General features: G+C 51.9%; 1 protein-coding gene across 2 annotated transcripts in view; it reads left to right on the plus strand.

Moving 5' to 3' along the window:
* Positions 1–20,019, plus strand: part of ELMO2 (engulfment and cell motility 2) — a 38,377-nt gene that overhangs the window by 11,709 nt on the left and 6,649 nt on the right. The window contains exons 3-15 of one of the 2 annotated variants that reach the window (XM_040248202.1): positions 151–191; positions 613–685; positions 1,037–1,087; positions 4,524–4,705; positions 6,387–6,486; positions 7,569–7,720; positions 10,151–10,229; positions 13,254–13,304; positions 17,475–17,597; positions 17,923–18,057; positions 18,652–18,756; positions 18,842–18,950; positions 19,285–19,421. In XM_040248202.1, coding sequence (XP_040104136.1) covers positions 151–191; positions 613–685; positions 1,037–1,087; positions 4,524–4,705; positions 6,387–6,486; positions 7,569–7,720; positions 10,151–10,229; positions 13,254–13,304; positions 17,475–17,597; positions 17,923–18,057; positions 18,652–18,756; positions 18,842–18,950; positions 19,285–19,421 — 1,338 coding nt within the window. Of the gene's footprint in view, positions 1–150; positions 192–612; positions 686–1,036; positions 1,088–4,523; positions 4,706–6,386; positions 6,487–7,568; positions 7,721–10,150; positions 10,230–13,253; positions 13,305–17,474; positions 17,598–17,922; positions 18,058–18,651; positions 18,757–18,841; positions 18,951–19,284; positions 19,422–20,019 lie in introns of those variants that run through there. The other variant, XM_040248203.1, reaches the window with a different exon arrangement.

A 20,019-nucleotide genomic window follows, 5' to 3' on the forward strand; every position in this document is an offset into this window, starting at 1 on the left:
TTTGAGAAAAGCTCTCAGAGAAGAAGTCCGTGCTCAGGTGCCAGGCTGAGCCTGCCTGGCAGACCCTCTCACCAGGACTCTGGCATTAGCAGGATGTGGCAGCTGGTGAAGGGTCTCTGCCCCCATCCCCACCACCCCCCTCTCTTTCAGAAACGGCCCCTGGCGTCCATCATCAAGGAAGTTTGTGATGGGTGAGTTGAAATTGCCCCCCGTTGCAGACAGTGACAGGCTAAAGACAGGGGCACTGCCAGGCCTTGAAAGGAATCCTGCCCGAGGACCTGCAGTTAGGCGGGCTCCCACGATGGAAGGATCGCTGGTGGGGATGTCCCCAAGACCTGCTGTCATTCTGTAGGAGTGCCCCACCTGAGGTCCTGGTGGGGTCTGAGACCCATGCCGAATTACACGTCCCACCTTTGTGGTGCCAGTCTCTGCAGAAGGCAGAGAGGGTTACTGTTGAATATATCAACCCAAAGCTTTGATTTTTCCCTCCCGTACATCACACCGACCACCCAGTCCCTTCAGCAGCTCTATTGAAAGTTCTTTATTTGCAGCTTCTAGACAGGCCCCCAGGTATATGTGGCCAAAGAGGCTGTACTGTTTTCTTTTACCTAGGTGGTCATTGCCAAACCCGGAGTATTACACCCTCCGTTACGCAGATGGCCCCCAGCTCTACATCACTGAACAGGTTAGTACAGGGACTCGCTCTCAAGTGAACCGGCCAAGGTGGTGGTGCCGATGGCTCTCAGGGAGCTTCCTCTTACTGGGGTGAGAGCCGCTCCCTGGGCAGGTCAGGGCAGGTCAGGGCGCGTGAGCCCTTACTCTCTAGTGGCTGGAAAATGTGGCTTCTGCTTCCTGAGAGGCACTCGAAAAGCGTCTTAGAAATTTGTGGCCAAGAAGCAAGCAGGAGGAGAGGGCCTGACTGAAGAGTGTCAGTTACAACTCCTTTAAAAATGACAGAAAGTTCTTGTTGATTCTGCTTACTTGCCCAATTTTAATATTTTATCTTAGCTGCTCTTTGTTTCTCTTTGCCGCCCAGACTCGCAGCGACATTAAGAACGGGACAATCTTACAGCTGGCCGTCTCCCCGGTAGGTACTCTGCTTTCCTTAGGAATTCTTTTATCTGTCAAGTGTACGTGAGTCCCTGCCATGGGCCAGACTCTGTTCTAGAAAGTAAGACTTGGAGGTGAAAAATGCCCGTCTTTGCTCTCACAGCCTAGTGGGGAGTAAACAACTACAGTATAAGGCCTCCTTCCGGGGTCTGGAGAGAAAGTTGCTCAGGGAGCTGTGGGAACTCAGAAAAGGGCCCGCCTGACTCAGCCCGAGGAGTCCCAGAAAGCCCTTCCAGAGGAGGGACACGTGGTTCCGATGTTGAAGGGTAAGCAGGAATCAGCTGAAGAAAGAGAAGGAAAGGTACTCGGAGCCCAGAGATGTGCTTTGTTGGGTGGTGTGGGAGTGCTGGGTGGCTGAGGGCCTGTAGCGATCAGCAGAAGGTTCCTCTGTGGCCTTCTTGCAGGTTGGACTTTATCCAGAAGGGGATGTGCCAGAAGGGACACTGAAAGACTTTAAGCGGGAAGCAATATTTTATTTAGATTTATATTTCAGAAAGATGACTTTAGTGACAGTATGGAAGATGGCAGAAGGTATCTTCAAGAAGCCGATGAGCAGTGTTAACAGCCCATGAAGGCAGTGGCCTTGGAGATGAAAGGGAAGGCGGGAAAAGTGGAGGTGAGCTTAGCGAAGAAGCTGGAAGGAGCAAGACAGTCCACGCTGGCCCCCTGATTTCTGCTAGGGCAGCCCTTCCGGGTAGCTGAGGAGGCATCCAGAATGTGGGAAGGAAACAGGAGCTTGAAGTGGCTTAGGAGCCGAGGGCAGGGGCAGCGTCAGGATGGAGGGCGGCGTGGTCTGCAGTGAGCAGAGAGAAGGGAAGCTGTGGACAGGGGCGCTGTCTGTGGATCTGGGAGACTGGCCTTGGCCTGTGGCAGCCAGGTGGCAGTGCGTCGACTTTCGGAGGCAAGGACCTTCCGCTCACTGCATTATCAGGAGTTTAAAAGGCTTTAAAAGGAAGTAGATAGAGAAGGTACCAGCTCCAGGATATGGAGTTGAAAAGATACACTTTCTTAAAAAGAGGTGAAACGTTCGTGTATTTTAAAATCAAAAAGGTTTGACTGAGAGCCAGCAAAAGGTCTCCTTCCCACTCTCGTCTCTTCTGCCTAGCTCCCCGCCTCTTCCGTCCCGTCAGGGTTGTTACCTTCTCTGGTGGTTTTTCTGTGTCCTTGAGAATGTCTTCAGATGGAAGAGACAGAGGTTGCCAGTGCGGGAAAGGGGGTGAGCGACCGGACAGGCGGGACCTTGGTGCCCACAGGACAGGAGAGGCCCACCGCCCAGCAAGGGGTTCACCCCGACTGCTCGGCCAGAGCGGGACCAGTGACATGGGGTGGCCTCAGCGTGTCTGCAGCCTCTGTTGCAGCTTTTCGTGTGTTCTGTTACGGAGGGCGTTGCCGGCCCCTGTTCCTTGGTAACGTGAGAGACTGCTCTGTCCGCACAGTACCCGCAGCTGCTTTTTGCTGAATGCCTGGGTTTAGCTGAATCCTTTCACATATGGTATCATGAGATGAGTACTCTCGATAGCCCCATTTTCCAGACCAGGAAACTGAGACTCAGGTTCAACAACTCGCCAGTTCTCGACACTCAGGACAGGTCAGAGCCGCCTCTCGGCCAGGTCCGGGAGCCGGGGCCAGTGTTCGCGGCATCTCTGCCTCCCACTTCCCTCCCTCAGCTCTTCTCGTTCTAAGGACCCCATCTCTGCCCCAGACGCTCTGCCAGTTTAACATGACAGCCTGGGAGCTGTGTCCTTCACAGAAGTGCCCAAGCGTTTTCCGGGCCCCCCTGGAGCAGGAGCTGCGGGAGGCGGCCGCCAGAAACGCCGTCTCAGGAGGAAAGTGAACATTTGGGTTTGGAAGGTTCTGATTGTGATGCAGCCAGTGCTCTTCAAATCGTTCTGTCCTGTGTCCCTTTCTCCAGCGCTCATGTTCTCCACCGTGGCGGTAACAGAGGATTTCTGTGTCCTCAAGAGCCGTGCGCGGTTGGAAGGGAGAGACGCGGGGAGCCTGACTCCTTGCCAATGGAGAACGGGGGCTCCAGTCACTTGCTTTAGCACTGTAAGAAAAATTAAGACCCCGGGAGTGTTTTTGCTCTCCAGAGTCTTCCATTCAAGACCATGAAATTAACACACAGAAAATAGAGTGATGAACCAGTAAGATGTGAGGCGCCAGCTATAAAATTAAGAAGTTCAGCAACAGGAAGGACCCGTGAACACGGGAGGAGGGGTCGCAGCCGCGTTTGCAGGAGGAGGCAGGCGCTCCAAGAGGGAAGGGGCCACCTGCTCGGGGAGGCGCTGTCGCTGGCGGTCCTTTTCTAAAAGCTGTCTCGAAATTGGCTGCCGGTTGGCATTCTTAAACTTTCTCCAGGGCTATCACTTTGAGGAACAACGATTTGGACTTTTGAGAGAAAGTAAATATATATATGTATTGGGCTTACCAGTTTCAAATTGAAAAAGAGACCTTAGAGGTCATCAGATTGAATTCTCCACCCAATGCAGGAATCCCTCTAGTAGCACTTTTGACAGATGTCATCCAGATTTTCCTTGATTGCTTCCAGTGACCAAGAGCCCAGTACTTCAAGACACAATCTCTTCCACTGTCTGATGGCTTTAGTTAATAGAGAACTCTTACAGGTACCAAATGGGGAAGGGGATTGAGGAGGGCTAAATCAGAAATCTGGGATTAGCAGGTACAAACTACAGGGTCCTACCGCATAGCACGGCAACTAGCTTCAGTATCCTAGAATAAACCATAATCAGAAAGAACACGAAAAAGAATGTATGTATAGAAAACATGTAACACTTTGGTATATACTAGAAACTAACACAACATTCTAAATCAACTGAAAGTCAACTTGAATAAAGAAAAACTCTCCAATATTGATTGAACAGTTGTCTGTTGATTCATTGGAAAAAACCCTGATGCTGGGAAAGATTGAAGGCAAAAGGAGAAAGGGATGGCAGAGGATGAGATGGTTCGATAGCACCACTGGCTCAATGGACATGAATTTGAGTAAATTCCAAGAGATAGTGAAGGACAAGGGAGCCTGGCGTGCTGCAGTTCATGGGATCACAGAGCTGGACACGACTTAGCAACTGAACAACAATATTAGTCTGTCTCCTTGTGACTTGCCATAGGTAGTGGGTTATCATCTCTCAGATCTCTTCTATTCCGTCTGTGGGACTCTCTTTAATACATAGACCAGAGTGATACAGAAAGGATACACTTGGCTACAGATCTGTCTTGACCTACTGGTGATTCCCTGATGGAGCCAATAAACATTTATTTAGCAAATATTAAGCAGTGTGAAAAGCTGTTTCTGCCTCGGGCTTGAGAGTCCACAGGGGCCTCTCTGAGCTATTCACAAAGCAGCGACCCCCCACGGGGAGCTGATGTCCTGTATCTTGTCCTTGGTCCCATAGTCCCGGGCTGCACGCCAGCTGATGGAGAGGACCCAGTCCTCCAGCATGGAGACCCGGCTGGATGCCATGAAGGAGCTGGCCAAGCTCTCTGCCGACGTGACCTTCGCCACCGAGTTCATCAACATGGATGGCATCGTTGTGCTGACGCGGCTTGTGGAAAGCGGAACCAAGCTCTTATCCCAGTGAGTGTTTCTGAGGTCTCGATAGGGGCTCTGAGATCTACGACACTCCGCAGGGCATCCCAGTCTCTTTTCCATTGAGTCAGGTGCGCTTATTGAGCTCCGTCTGCATACAGAGCAGCATGCCAAGCACTGAGGTCCACGCAGAAGGGTATAACCTGTTGTGGCCCTAAATCTCCTAGTCTGGTTGGGCTCTCACAAATTCAGAGACGGGACAAAGCAGCTCTGTGCTAAGCGAGAAGTAAAACTCTGGGCTGAGGATGTTGGGAAGAGAGGTCAGCTCGCAGGTGCAATTATTTCTGGAAAGTAGATGTGACGTGATGGAGGTTAATGAGCGGGCTGTCTGTTATCAACTAGAATAGATCTCTGTCTGTTCTTAACCACACCCCACCTCCCTCCCTCTCCAGTCACCGCCCCGCCGCCGTACACAAGCTCCTTACACACAGACGTGTGGCCCTCCTCTGTCATAGCTCTCCCTCACCGCTTCACTGTCTCCCTGTCACCCGTTTTCACGGTGGGGCTAGAGGGGGCATCGAGGACCTCGTGATGCACCGGAAATGTCTTTGTGATACTCCAGTGCCAAGGGGAACGTGGCGGGAAACTGCCCTGTTGATATCAGCAGTGGATAAACAGGTTTAGTTTGTCTTCTAAGCCCATGGAACCTAAGCCAGCAGAGAAGGAGTCAGAAATCTTCTTTCAGCTGATGGGTCAGCTATTGAAGTTTCTTAGCCAAACTGAGCAACTCATCTCGGGCATTTGTTTTAAGCCATGGATTCTCCGGCTGCACGGAAATCCTGAAGCCTGTGGCTGCCATCAGCACTGACCTGGGCATCCTCAGTCTCCCAGGAGTGCAGGGTTAGATTGGCCGTGGTTCCCTCCTCTTTAAAATGGAGGTGATACCCACCTGGCTGTCCTGTCCTGAGGAGGATTGTGGGTGAGATGGGTCAGAACATGTTTTGTAAACGGAAACTTGGGGTCTGTAAATCATGGAGCACTGGTGCGCCACAGTCCGAGGCGTAGCAGAGAGTCGGACACAATGAAGGGACTGAGCCCGCAGGCGCAGGTATGGGTGTGTGACGGAGACGGTGCATACAGAGCAGAGAGGGGGCAGAAAACACCCTAGTCCTTCCTCTCCACCAGCGCTCTGCTCAGGTTCCTCATGCCTTATCCTGTCCTCACCGCAACCCCGTGAGGTCAACACTGTGAGAAGAACTCCAGTTTACAGAGAAATAGAAGTCTGAAAATTTTAGAAGTCTAAAATTTGCGCAGCTAGGAAGTGGTCGGACAGGACCTGAAACCATGGGCCAAAGTTCACGCTCTTTCTCCTGCGTCCTGCTGCCTCCTGGCCTAAAGGCGGGCTAGGATGCAAGCTCCCTTGGGCACCCCACCAGGTGTTGTGGTTTGATGGGGATTTGCTGGACAGGAGATGGCCGAGGGACTGTTTCCCTGAGATGAGGACGTCTGGTCGCCCAGCCGCCTTCCCCTCGGTGATACTAGAGATCCAGGGAGGAATCCGCTCCCCGCCTGGTGTAGGCATCGGCCAGGCGCCGGGCCCCAGAGGCGCCCACGGATTTCCTGCATGGTGCTTACGCTGAAACCCGTGCCTGCTGTAGCTCCCTTCACTCCTGTGTTCTCCAGTTCTGAATCTTCATATCGTTTTGTGTGTGTTTTGCACATGTCTCAGTTACAGTGAGATGCTGGCATTCACCCTGACTGCCTTCTTAGAGCTCATGGACCATGGCATTGTCTCCTGGGACATGGTTTCAATCACCTTTATTAAGCAGGTGAGGCTTCCAACCTTCCTCCCTCAGTCATCAGGTGTCCGCTAGGCTTGAGGGGAGATACCAGCAACACAGCTGCTCCAGAGCAGGTCGGCCTTCTAGCCCCAAGGCCAGGTGTTTCATCCTCGGGCTCTGGCCTTCCTGTGGCTCCTGGAAGATGTACTGAGACTTTGTTACACTCACAGGGCCTGCGCTGAGAAGGCGGGACTGGGCTCTCAGAACCCAGTGTGGCCAGAGCGGGATTGGATTATCAGTGAGACCTGCGATAGTGCCAGCCAGCCCGCCAGCCCCGTCCCTAAGTCTCTTCACTGCTTCCTGAGCCCTCTTGGGATTTAAAAAAAAAAATGTTCATTTCATTTGCCTTATATTCTCTTACATTTACTAGTGTGCCTTCTGTTTACGAATCTGCAGGCGAGCCTGTTTGTCAGATGAACTCAGTGTGGAGAGGAGAGACTTCTAGTTTTGTCCTTCTTCTAGAAGAAGAGGCAATGTCACCTCCAAAAACTGAACTGAAAACCAATAAATGATATCTCAGCTGATCTAGATCATACCTGTCATTGGCTTGGGACATTCAGAACTTCCTGATGCTGGAGACACTTAGGCACAAGTGCGGTGACCATGTGTCAAGGATATTCTCATGGGGACTGAGCGGAGAGATTAAATTACGAGACTTGGAGGTCCTTTCCGTGTCCCTGAGTCTCTGTGTGTGTACAGGGACAAAGTGTACGTCAGGGGAACAGCACGTGGCGAGCACACCAGGTCCCAGGATCAGGAAGACCCTCTGCTCCTCACACTCAGCCCTTCCATGCCCAGACCCTTGTTTCTAAAAAGAAGGGATTAAGTCCTTAGGTTTAAGGAAACACAGTTGAGTGGATACTGTCATTTGAAATCGAGTTATGCGTTATCCGTGCCCGGGGACTCCCTGGCACCCTGGCCCACACAGCAGACACCACTGTCACCTGGGGGCAACTGTCCAGAAGTGAGCACACCTAAGTGAGGAGAGTCCTGGGCGGGGGGCGGGCACCTGAAACCTAAGCCTTCAGCCCTCGCGGGCTTCCTGACTGCCTCGCCCTCCCTGGCTCTAGATCGCGGGGTATGTGAGCCAGCCCATGGTGGACGTGTCCATCCTGCAGAGGTCCCTGGCCATCCTGGAGAGCATGGTCTTGAACAGTCAGAGCCTGTACCAGAAGATCGCAGAGGAGATCACCGTGGGGCAGCTCATCTCGCACCTCCAGGTGTAAGTGTGACCCCGCCGTGCCGCCCTGCACAGCCCGTCCTCCCGGCCCTCTGCCCTCCTCCTGCCACACTGGTATTCCCAGATGCTGGTCCGCTTGCCGCTCATCACCTCTGCCCTACTACTCACTGCCGGAGCTCCTCCCATAATTCAGAGCTGCTCATGTCACGCTCCCGCCTGACACCCTCTGCAACTCTCTTCATCTCTTAGGATAGCGTGAAACTGTCACAGTCCCTCTCTGTATCACCATGGTGCCAGACAGAATTAGATGCTTTCTCCTCTATGAGCCCAGTAGTCCCTGTTTGTACCTATGACAGTCATATTTACTTGAAATACTGTATTTTTATTATCTTTCTCCCGTTTTAAACGTTGAGTTGGGAACAGGGACCAGTTTTGTATCCCTTGTTTTAAGTAGAAGCTCTGTTAGTGTTTGTTGAATGAACTCTTGCTGAACTAGCAGCGTGCGGTTGAGGGTAGCAAGGAGTGTCTTGCAGAGTGTGAGTTCCAATTCAGGCTCTACTGCAGACGAGGTCTCTGTGCTCGGCAAGCTACCTCTTCTCTCCTGGCTTTAGTTTTCGCACCTCTACACTGGGGTTAATCCCTCCCACCTCTCAGACTTGGGAGGATCAAAGGAGAGGAAAGGTCTAGTGTCGCAACCGGAACAGGATAGGTATTCATTCAGGAGAGGTTTTTTTGTTGTTGGTCATTGTTTTTGTTTTTGTTTGTTTTTTAAGAAGTTTATCCCATCCTAAGACATTTAACAGATAGTAAACAAAATCTAAAGACAGATGAACCCTTTGGAGCCTGTTCTCCCTTCCCGGTTTTTTTTTTTCTTCCCTTTCAGCCATTCTACGTAATTTAAGGGGCCTGGACTTTCCAAAAGCAAGGATGCTGATACTGCTGACACCTTCCTACCTATTGCCCCCTTCCAGCATGTGGGTTGTTGACTGAATACCCTTCCGGTTCCCGGGGAAGCCAGAATTCCCAGACTCGGTTGTTTTTAGCAGCTATGCTCTCAGCTATGCTCTCAGCCCAAACCTTCCCACGAGCCCAAATGAAAAAAAAAAAGCACAAGAAAATTTGCAACTCTGATTTCTTTCTCCTTGTCACTTCTCTAGGGGATTCTTCAGCCTCTGTTTTCATGCCCCAAAAGCCAAAAAGGTTGATTGAAGTGAGGGGACATGATCAACCCCAGATGGAGAGTTCTGATTTTCCTGACCTCAGAGTTACCTCTGTTTCTTTGTTTCTGAATTGGAATGACCCAGTCACCTCCTTAGGGAGGAGAGAGGAGCTAGGCGTTTCTTAGGGGTCAGTCTGTGAATATTTTCAACCCATTGCTGTCCCCGGAAGTCATGTCTGCTGCTCCTGGGCTGAGGGACGCCTTGTGCCCTCAATCAGACTTCCAAGACGCCCCCGCCTGACCTGGGAGCCCAGCAGCCCCTCTGGAAAGAGCCCCAGAATGCAGCTGTGACACAGCAGGTGGAGAGTTTTCATCAATTGCTGGGAGTATGAGATTCCAGAGAAAAGTGGTAGCTGCCATTTGGTTAAAATAAAATATGTTCACAGTTGAAGACTTCGAAAAAACAGAGAAGCACAATAAGGGAATCATTTGCCCATTATCCCATCTCCAGACATAACCACTGTTAACTTTTTTTTTTTTTTTTTTACCACCCCACCCTCGAGGCATGTGAGATCTTAGTTCCCTGACCAGGGATCAAACCCACACCTGCTGTGTTGGAAGTGCAGAGTCATAACAACTGGATTGTCAGGGAAGTCCCTAACGTTAAATTGACTGTCTCACTGGTCTTCTCTTTTCTATGCATACTTTAAAAAAGTTGGAATCTTACTACACATACTTTGTGTGCCTTGACTTTTTTTTTTTTTAACAAGAGTGATAGCTCTTGAACATTTCCCATGTCAAAGAACCTTCTAAAAGGGTAGTGCTTAATCTTTTTGCATCACAGATGCCTTTGAAAATCCAGTAATGGTTATGGACTCTCACCTCCCTGGAAAAACTGTCACATAGTCAACCAGATAAATGGAATAATGGCTATACCATTTCTAGGGTGTATAGATACCCTAAGCTCATCCCTAACCCCAGATGAAGAACCTTTGTGCTAAAACAATGACTGCTTAGGATTTTAATCTACATGAACAGGGTTGCTCCTGTGGACATTCACATTATTTCCTATTCTTCTTTTTAATAGTACTTTGATAAAACACTTTGCCAGTAACTCGCACACAGCTCTCTGATGGCTGTCTTTGGATAAATTTCTCCTACTTGAATTACTGGGTCAGGGGCTCTGCCCTGTTTTAAGGCGTTTGATCCTTGGCCTCCAATTATTGTATGACAGTCTGCGAGTGATTGTTGTAAACCATCTCTTGCAGTTCAGTCTGCTAATCTCCCTCTGCCTTCTTTCTCTGTTAACACAGCTCCAACCAGGAGATTCAGACCTACGCCATTGCACTGATTAACGCACTTTTTCTGAAGGCCCCTGAGGACAAGCGACAGGTCTGTGGCAGCCTTTTCAAGCTTTTCATCTGGGCTTTTCCGAGAGAAGACTTCTCACCCAGCCAGTCAGGGACTCTTGGGAGAGTCCTTCGTCCTGTCCCTCTGTAGCCAGACCCCATCAGAGTGGCTTTGCTAATACGGAAGATCCCGGGAGGACCAAGGTGGGAGTCCGGCCGGGTCCTAGGTCAGGGCAGGGGCCTGCAGACTTTTTCCTCTCAAGGCCGAATAAATATTTTTTTCTTTGGTGGGCCTTATGGTCTACGTGGCAACTCTTCAGCCTTCCCGCTATAGCCAAGGCAGCCTCAGACAGTAGACACCAGGTGGGTGTGGTGACTGTCTTTCCATAAGACCTTGACATCTCATTTGGCCTTAGTGTGGCTACCCCTGGGTTAGAGGATCAAGAAGCAGGGAGAGGAGACTCTGCTGGCAGCTCTGCCGGGTCCTATCCTTGCTGAAGGAAGCAACAGTGGAGAGACTTAGCTCGAAGTTTCATATCTAAAGATCCTCTCATCCAGATTCTAAACTTTTCCCTATTGGTTAGCTATGTGACATGATGCAAATTGTTCTGCTGCTCTGAGCCCCAGTTTCCTCACCTATAACATGAGAGCAGCATCTGCCCCATTCATTCATAAGGATGTCATGAGAAAAAGGCAGACCCCTGTTTTCCCAGGGAGGAAACTAGGGATGAGCAGGCCAGTGGGGCAAACGCTGACCTCAGAGGCGAGAGCCCCAAGGCCGGGTGTTTTTCTCACCACTGCTGGGCAAGTGCTCTGACCCCTCTGGGTCTCCACTTCTCTTTCTGTTAAATGCAAGGGCCAGGTTAAAGGATCTGTAAGGGCCCTTCCAACACTACTGTTCTAGATTTCTCTGGTCAAAGCCCAAGAGAGGTACATAAGAAAGGCTTTGTAATTTTCAGTCAACCCCCTGGACTCAGTCAGTTGTAATTCCCGTGGGATCATGTACCGAGTTCTTGGAAGGTTCTGGTGGGAGGACCTGGAGCATCTGTGGCTCTGTCTGGCCTTGTCTTTCTTGGATGGCTTGCTCTGTTCATCTCTTCCTCCCTAGTCCTTTGTGAATGTAAGCCGAAAGCTCATTCTTCCATCTGCTTCTCTCTGTGCTTTTTGCTTTCTGCCGGCAGGACAAGCACCTTAATCCGCTAGACCTGCCTGTCACTGTAAGTAGCACTGCCGTGTGGAAAGGGCCCCGCTCTCTCCCAGGTGGGGAGGTCAAAGCCAGGCAAAAATCTCCTGATCTGATCAGGCGGTTCAGGGAGCTCCAAGACACAGGAAAAGGTTGTGTGCTGTAAACCTCATTTGTCAGGACACGGAGAGAAGCACCGCGGATCAGTCACCTCAAGGGTTAAGGGGCTGCCTGCCCCAGGGAACATGGCCCTGTCTGTCCTTTGTAACCTGCCTTCAAGTGGGTCTGTGGTTCCGCTGGAGAGGATCAGATTCAGAAATAGCCTGTGACTTAGATCTAGATGATGCCAGATGGATCGTCTTCCTGCATGCGGTAGCAGTAGTAAAGGGAAATGTGTGCCCTTCTGGATACTTACTAGACCATAGGAATTGGAGAAGCTTTATACGGTTCACAGAGGGAGTTTGAATGCTCGTTTCTTGGTTAGAGGGAGCTCAGAAAGGTCAGCTCTACAAGGATATGAAAGACAGTGAGTGCTTTCTCCCGCCCTCCCCTGCCAGCACCGCAGAGAAATCTTTGGTCGAAGGCCTTTACACTCCGGTAGCAGATCACTGGCAATTAACTCACTCTGTGAGTTGTCGACAGCAAGGTTTAAGCTCCATAACCAGCCTCCCATAGCTACTGAAGAAGATTCTAGTCCATCTTCTTCCTCTGCCAGCCAGTGTGTGCTCGGGGGACACAAAGTAAAACTTAATGTTCCTGGCAGCGTCAGCCGTTCGGAATGTGGCCAGAAATGTAGAAGCAAGAGAGAGGCCTTCCAGCTCTGAGAAAGATGATTATCTTTGGAACTAAATGGAGGCAGTTTAGAAAGTGAAGTCATATGAATTAACATCATAAGAAGTGATGGCTGACACTGGAAGGAGGAGATGGAAGAATTATGAAAAGCTGTCCAAAAAATTAAAAGCATAGTAATCTAGACGCATTTTGTTTAGGGGAAAATAGCTTCACATTTCAGAAGCCCCTTAACAGTGTCACAACATAGAATAATAACTGATGTGGGTTTTACTGATGGAACCAAATCCTTGGCAGTGATTAAATTATAATCATTATAGTCTCTTCAGAAATAAAGAAGTATATATTTTGAGAAGATTAGCACAAGAATGGTCAAAATAATGGTTCTGAAAGGACCCTTAAGGCTTCATTCCTTGGAAGATTCACTTAACTTAGGACACTGTTTCCTGAGTGTGCTAAACAGTTACTGTCAAAATCTGAACCCAATATAACAAAAAAGGCGACCCTGTCGTGAAAAATTACCCCAAACCACACAACAGATTGTTCTCTGAAACCGGTCAGAAGTGAGTCATGGACCACTTACTGTTTCAGAGCATCCCGCCCGAGCTCCTGCTGGCGTGGTGCTGGGGGCTGGGGGGATGCTGGGGCCAAGCCCTGTCCCTGGTTTGGAGTCAGTGTTTCGTCGAGCCCCTTGCAGCCTTGGCAGTGGTTCCAGCCGGGGACAGTGCGTGTAGCCTGGGAACCTTCACGCTGCTCTGTGGCCTGTGCTCATTGTCTGTTGCCCAGCGTCCTTGTAACGTCTTGTCCTAAAGCAGTCTTTGTCCCTCTCTGAAGATGACTCAGTTGATTGCGCCATTGAGAAAGGAAGCCCTGTTTGCCTTCATTTGTACTCTGGAAAGAAAATGTGTGGGAATCTTTCAGAGTATAAAATACATAGTTGAAGGTCTGAATTTTTACCCCATGTGCCCACCTTTCATTTGAAAAGAAGAGAAAAATCAAGGGGAAAAGCCCGAGAGCTGTGACGTGCCTTCCTCTGGATCGTTGTCACAGCTCCCCATGCCTGCCACCCAGTTCACATTTGCATCTTCTCAACAGGACATGGCCAACGCCTTTGCACAGAAGCACCTTCGGTCCATAATCCTCAATGTAAGTTCCTAGACAAGCTGTATTTTGTTACTGTTATTGCTTTGTTACAGTTAACTGCAGCTGTAATTGTTTTTTGTTGTTGTTGTTTTGGTTTGTTTTTTTTGGCTGTGCTGGGTCTTCACGGCGGGGGCTGTGGCGAGCGGGGGCTTCTCTCTAGTTGGGGTGTGCAGGTGCGTCCTTGCAGGGGCTTCTCTAGTCTTGGTGCATAGGCTCCAGGGTGTAAGGGCTTCAGTAGCTGCAGCAGGTGACCTCAGCAGTTGTGGTTCCCAGGCTCTAGAGCACAGGCCCAGTAGCTGTTCCACAGCACGTGGGATCCTCCCAGATCCAGGAGTGAACCTGTGTCTCCGGCATTGGCAGGTGGATTCTTTACCACTGAGCCACCAGGGTAGCCCCTACGATTCTTAGAGTTGTACTATTATTAGTGAAATTGCTATGGAGCAAGGTGGGCACTTAGGAAACTTACTGGTAGGTACTTAACCCTTCCTCAGTTGGAAAGCTGTGTTTTGTGGTCCTTTTAAGCAGGGCTGTCGTGAGGAGCCTGGCCCACCAGGAACTGCAGGGCCTCCAGAGAGGTCTTTAGCACGCTAATACTGTTTGTTGCCCCACAATTCCAAAAAAAGTCTATCCAGAAGGACTGTGTTAAAATAGACACAAAAAGAGCAATTCATTCGACTGACCCCAGCCGTAACCTCGAGTTGTGTGGGGCCTTGGGAGGGATGCCCGGCCTGTGGGCTCCAGGGGAGGACCCGGCAGTCCCGCCGTGAAGGGGGGTGTAGGAGGCTGTAGGTGAGGCTGAGGGCAAGCGGACAGACCAGTCAGAAAAGGAATTCCTGCGCGGGGAAGGGGGACGCTTAGGAGGAGTGAGAGTCCTGTAAAGGGTGGAGCAAGGATGTGTAATCCGCTGGTGTGCTATGCTTAGTCACTCAGTCGTGTCCGAATCTTTGAGACGCCATAGACTGTAGCTTTCCAGGCTCCTCTGTCCGTGGGATTCTCCAGGCAAGACTACTGGAGTAGGTTGCCATGCCCTCCTCCAGGGGATCTTCCCGACCCAGGGATCGAACTCAGGTCTTCTGCATTGCAGGTGGCTTATTTACCATCTGAGCCACCAGGGACGCCTGTGACCAGCTGGAGAGGTAGTAAAGAGGACCTCGGTGTTTTTTTTTTCGAAAAGCAATTGAGGAGCTTTAATCAGGGTCGTGAAATAACCAGGCTGCCCTTCTAGAAAGATCACACTGCAGGCTCTGTGTTTCCTGAGGGGCGGCAGTGGGGAGAGAGCTGAGGCGGGAGGTGAGGGCAGAGGAAGAGCGCCAAGGAGCTCAGTTAAAAGACGGCCATTGTGTCGGTTGTCAAAAACATGGTGAAACTGGGAGACTGCAGTGAAAGAAACAAAATGAGAAATCAGAGTCAAGTGTGAAAGCCTTCAGAATTCCGAACGTGAACTTTGGAGTCAGCACCCCCCACCCCCACTATTAACCGGTCGTTGATCTTGAGCAATCTACTTACCGTCTGTGGGCTTCAATTTGCTCACCCGGATGTGAGGACCGAATGAGCTACTGTATATACACAGGGCTTAGCAGGGGGCCTGGCGCTCACTGAGTACTCTGCTCACAGAGGCAGTTCCTTCACTGTGAACAAGACGCATGGGGTACACGATTCGAGACATCCCCGTGGGCGCCTGAGAAGTGGATCAGTTGCTCTGAACGGGTAGAGCTGGACATCGTCCCGCAGAACCAGCCCCCGCCTTGGGGCTGTCTCCCCGCTCAGAGGCCCCTGCCAGCACAGCAGGACGGACAGGAGCAGATGCTGCCGCACCGGGGCCTGTCCACGTGCCCAGGCAGTTGTGTCGGGCACCGTCCTCTGCCTGTGTGGGAGTGGGTGCCCTTCCCGGAGACCTTGAATGAATTCCGGGGCTCGTCCTTTACCTGAATGGGTTTAGAAGTTCAGCTCATTCCTGGACAAACCTGGTAAACCAGCAAGGCTTCCGTCCACTGTAGAAGACAGTCCAGCGCCAGGACTTGGGACCCAAATGGTCCGCTCGGAAAAGGTTGATGCACGCTCCCTTCAGTCTGGATTTAGCGGAGTCAAGTCAGAGAGGAGAGGCCTCGAGGTGCTTGGCAGTCGAATGAGACTCCGTCACTGGAGCTGTGCCTCCTCAAGCCTCCGGGGGCTGGAGTAACCACCCTCCCCCAGCTCCGACGCCTCTCAGTTTGAGGAAGAGGGATTATATTGAATGAAAACCAGGCTCTCTTCAGAGTGGCTTCATGAATTGAGGAGGGAGGCACAGGGACAGACAGGTAGGGAGAAACCAGAGTGGCAGCGGGACTCAGAGAAAGAAAGAGACTCCGGGTGAAGCGGAGAGGGCCGGAGCAGCCAGGGCAGAGGAGAGACTGGGCGGGGGCAGACCACGAAAGGGAAGCTCGAGAGACGGATGGACACCCAGACCCATGGTGGAGGCGGCTGAAGAGGGCTGGGGTGGGAGATGAGCGTGAGCGTGCACACCGTGGGCCAAGCAGGGGCAGCGCAGAGCGGTGGCTCACGCCATGGGTGGCTGTGGGCACTTGGGATGTGCCCAGTGCGCCTGGAGAACTGAGCTTGTCATTCTTGACAGTTTCAGTTTAAATTTCAGTACCCACCTGTGACTTGGGGATCCTGTGTTGGGCCTTGCAGTCCAGGGAAAGGAAGAGCTCTGGAGTCGCAGGTGGGGAGACGACGCCTAAGGCAGTGCCAGCCAGTGGGAATATGACATGAGCCACTGGTTTCATCCTCAGTGTTCCAGTAGCAGCATCAAACAAAAAAGGGAAGAAAATTAATTTTTTTTGATAGCATAGTACATAGGGAAAATTAATTTTGATAGCATACTACATTTAACCCAGTATGTCTGAAACCCTATGATATCACCATGTAATCAATAGAAAAATGATTAAGGAGATATTTTACATTTTTTTTTCACGCCAAGACTCTGATATCCAGGGTGCAGTTTACATTCACAGCACGTCTCGGTTTAGACCAGCCACATTTCCAGTGTGCAGCAGACACGGGTGGCCAGTGGCTACCAGATTGGGCTGCACAGATCTGAAGAGAGTGTGCAAGCTCTGGAGAAGGACTGATCTAGAGTGAAAGAGCTCTAGATACAGCAGAACTTTCTGCAAATGGACATGTTCCACACCAGCTCTCTTGCTGGACGGTAGTCACCAGCTGCAGGTGCCTCCTGAGCTGAAAGTGAGGCTAGTGCCTCAGCTTAAAACGAGACCTCGTAACTTGAATTAATTTTAACTGCCTGAAAGGCACGTGGCCACATACGGCTAGGGCCTCGCAGCACAGCTCATGAGACGAGCTAGACGGAGGAAGAGAACGCGAAAGGCACAGGTGGCGGTACGTGTGGAGACCGGGCAAGAGTTTCATTTGATGAGAAGAGACCACAAGCGATGGGGCCTCAGGATGGTGGGTGAGACAGAGGGAGCGAGGCGTGCAGGGAGCAGGCAGGAAAAGACAGGAGGCCGCTGCAGGCGGGAGACGGGCGGACCGGCGTGGTCAGCTCAGAGGACAGCGGGGCGATGTAGGGCAGGGCAGAGATGCAGCATGGGTGGCGGAGGAGGCGGTGAGCTCGGGGCAGCAGGGATAGTCATCAGAGAAGAGGAACTGGGGTGGGGACACAGAGGGGGCCGTAGAGTGAGCAGGGGGGAGGGGAGAGAGAAGGGGTGAGTGGGGGCCCTACAGGGAGCATTAGATCCCCCCCCCCCGCCTTGGTGTACGTGTCTCAAGACGACTGAAAGAAAATGCTCTTTTTGAAACCTGCCTCCTCGACGAGGCCATCCTGAACATTTTCCTAAGACAAAAGCGTACCGTCCAGTTCTGCCAGTGACTCTTGACACACTCTCTGTTGTCAGGATCAATTGGAATGAGGCCCAGCCACCCACCTCCCACATCAGAACCTTACCCTTCATCCCACTTCCCTGCCCAGGACCGGGCAGAAAAAAAGATGGTGCCCTCGGGGCTTGCAGTGGTCAGCCCTGCCTGAGTCAGGCCCGTTCCTGCTCCCTCCCCTTGTGCAGCGTGCAGGCGCTGTGTGGGGAGGAAACCGTCCCCTGCCCAGTGGTCTGTCTTTTGCACCACCATGGATGCGACCCTGCAGCAGAAACCACTTCAACCCTCTGCCCTTGTTCTTTCCAGCATGTGATCCGAGGGAACCGCCCCATCAAAACTGAGATGGCCCATCAGCTGTATGTCCTGCAAGTCCTGACCTTTAACCTTCTGGAAGAGAGGATGATGACCAAGATGGACCCCAACGACCAGGTAGGCTCTCAGTGGGACCGGGCTCTCCTGGCTGGCGTCGTGTACCGTGTGACACGGCACTTTGTGCCCTGTCTCTGGAGCGCCTGTTGGGTGCCAGGAACTGTGCTTCGTTGTGTCTGCAGAAATGGTTTTGTCAGCTCTGTGCCTCACCGCGATCCCTTCCTGCTGGTGCTTCTGGGCCAAGCCCATCTGTGTCCTGTGTAATGCCTCCTCAGGGATTGATCGGGGCCAGGGTTCTGCCCAGAAAAGCTTGACCCACTCTTTTCTTTTCCTTGCTTCCTTTGATCAGCTGACTCATCTGCTGACAGTCTGTTTCACCTCCCAGGCTCAAAGAGACATTATATTTGAACTGAGGAGGATTGCATTTGATGCAGAATCTGACCCCAGCAACGCCCCCGGGAGTGGGACTGAGAAACGCAAAGCCATGTACACCAAGGACTACAAGATGCTGGGGTTCACTGTAAGTTTCCCAGACACTAACACTGTAGACCTCCTCCCCGACAGGGAGTGAGAGGGCCCCCCCAGACAGAACCCTGACAGCCCCACCTCATAACATCTTGTATCGTCATGGGAGCCCCGGAACCGGAGACACTGAGAAGCTGGAGGGCCCTCGACACTTGGTCCACTTTGGCCGTGGCAGGTTCACAAGTTCATGTGCAATATTTGGCCCCTTGAAACAAACCCATCTGTAGGAGGGCCCAGGAAGTGGGCCAGATGAGTGGCGAGGGGACTGCTCATCAAAGCAGCTGGTTCCATGAAAAGCTGGAGTGTGTGTTGTAATAGGAGACAGCTTGAGGATGGAGTTAATTAAATACTTACTGGGCATCTACTCAGCAACCAGCAGTATTCTAGGCCCTGGGGATGCCAAACAAGGCAGCCACAGTCCAGTGGGCAGGAGCCGAGTCCCTCATAGAGGTGGCATGTGACCAGAGCTTCGGCAGGGGCAGGTGTGGTGTGCCGGCAGCACGAGGTGGAGGGGTGATCAGACTTCCCCTCAAGTGAGCCCCCAAAGAGGGAGACCGTCGGGTCTCAAGTCAGGTGTCTCTTTCCCCAGAACCACATCAACCCCGCAATGGACTTCACCCAGACTCCGCCTGGGATGCTGGCCTTGGACAACATGCTGTACTTGGCGAAAGTCCACCAGGACACCTACATCCGGGTAAAGGCTGGGGCCAGCTGCCCCCCGCAGACGCCCCGTCGCCTGCCTCCCCCCTCCCTCCCTCACCCCCTCTCCTCCCACGCAGATCGTCCTGGAGAACAGTAGCCGAGAAGACAAGCATGAATGCCCCTTTGGCCGCAGCGCAATCGAGCTCACCAAGATGCTGTGTGAGATCCTGCAGGTCGGGGAACTGCGTAAGTGCGCGGCTCCCCTGCATGCCCGTTCCTTGTGCTCAGGAGCCCGGTGAGACCCGAGGGTGCAGCGTTAGGCGTCCATGTGACTCGACAGCCTTCTTGGGCTTTTTTTTTTTTTTTTTAATCACTGAGGGGGCTGTAATCCATCTACCCTTGTTTACGGGAGTCGTGGCCATGGCTTGTTTGAGCTGGTGATTTGAGCATGTTCAGCAGCTCTGCCACCACCCACTTACCTTCCCAGTCTTCAGTCTACTTCTGTTTCTCCGGACTGCAGAGGAGCCCAGGTTTCCAGACGTGGGCTCCCAGTGTCATCCTTTGCCTGCTTCTTCCACAGCAAACGAGGGACGCAACGACTACCACCCGATGTTCTTCACCCACGACCGTGCGTTTGAGGAGCTCTTTGGCATCTGCATCCAGCTGCTGAACAAGACCTGGAAGGAGATGAGGGCGACAGCCGAGGACTTCAACAAGGTCAGGGCCGCAGAGCTCCGAGGCCCAGGCAAGGCCACCCCAGGGCAACCTGGGGCAGCTGGCCCGAGCCTGGCGACCCCTGAGCTGGAAGACGCCGTGGTTGGCAGCGCTGAGTCATAGGACAGAGGCGTTGAGAGCGTCAGCCGCCCCAGAACCCTGAGCAGGTGTCTTCCTGCTGGACCCCTGTTTTGCCTGGTGGACCAGTACCAGCCCCTCCCGCCTCCCTTTGGGGACAGGAGGAAAGTGTGGCAGTGATGGCGTGGGTTACTGAGCACATAAGCCGTGCAGGCACCAAGGCAGTTGCATGAGCTACAGCTGTTAGAGGCCTGAGTGGACCCGCAAGGATTCCTGCTGGGCTACGTAGCAGTAGTAGCTACTCCTCGACACTTTTTGAATACCTACCTCTCTGACAGCACTGCTAGGCCCTCAAAAGCTGATAATCTAGGAGTTGGCTCTTTTGAAGCTGCTCATCTCATTGTAAAAACTTGATAAAATATAAAGGGGAATATCTGTAATTCCCCTACCCAGCGACCACGACCCTGTTTATGTTTCCCTCTAGTATTTTTTTTTTCTGTGTATTTTTCCTTCATTGGTGGGG

The sequence above is a fragment of the Oryx dammah genome, unplaced genomic scaffold (assembly GCF_014754425.2).
Source record: "Oryx dammah isolate SB20612 unplaced genomic scaffold, SCBI_Odam_1.1 HiC_scaffold_10, whole genome shotgun sequence".
NCBI lineage: Eukaryota > Metazoa > Chordata > Mammalia > Artiodactyla > Bovidae > Oryx > Oryx dammah.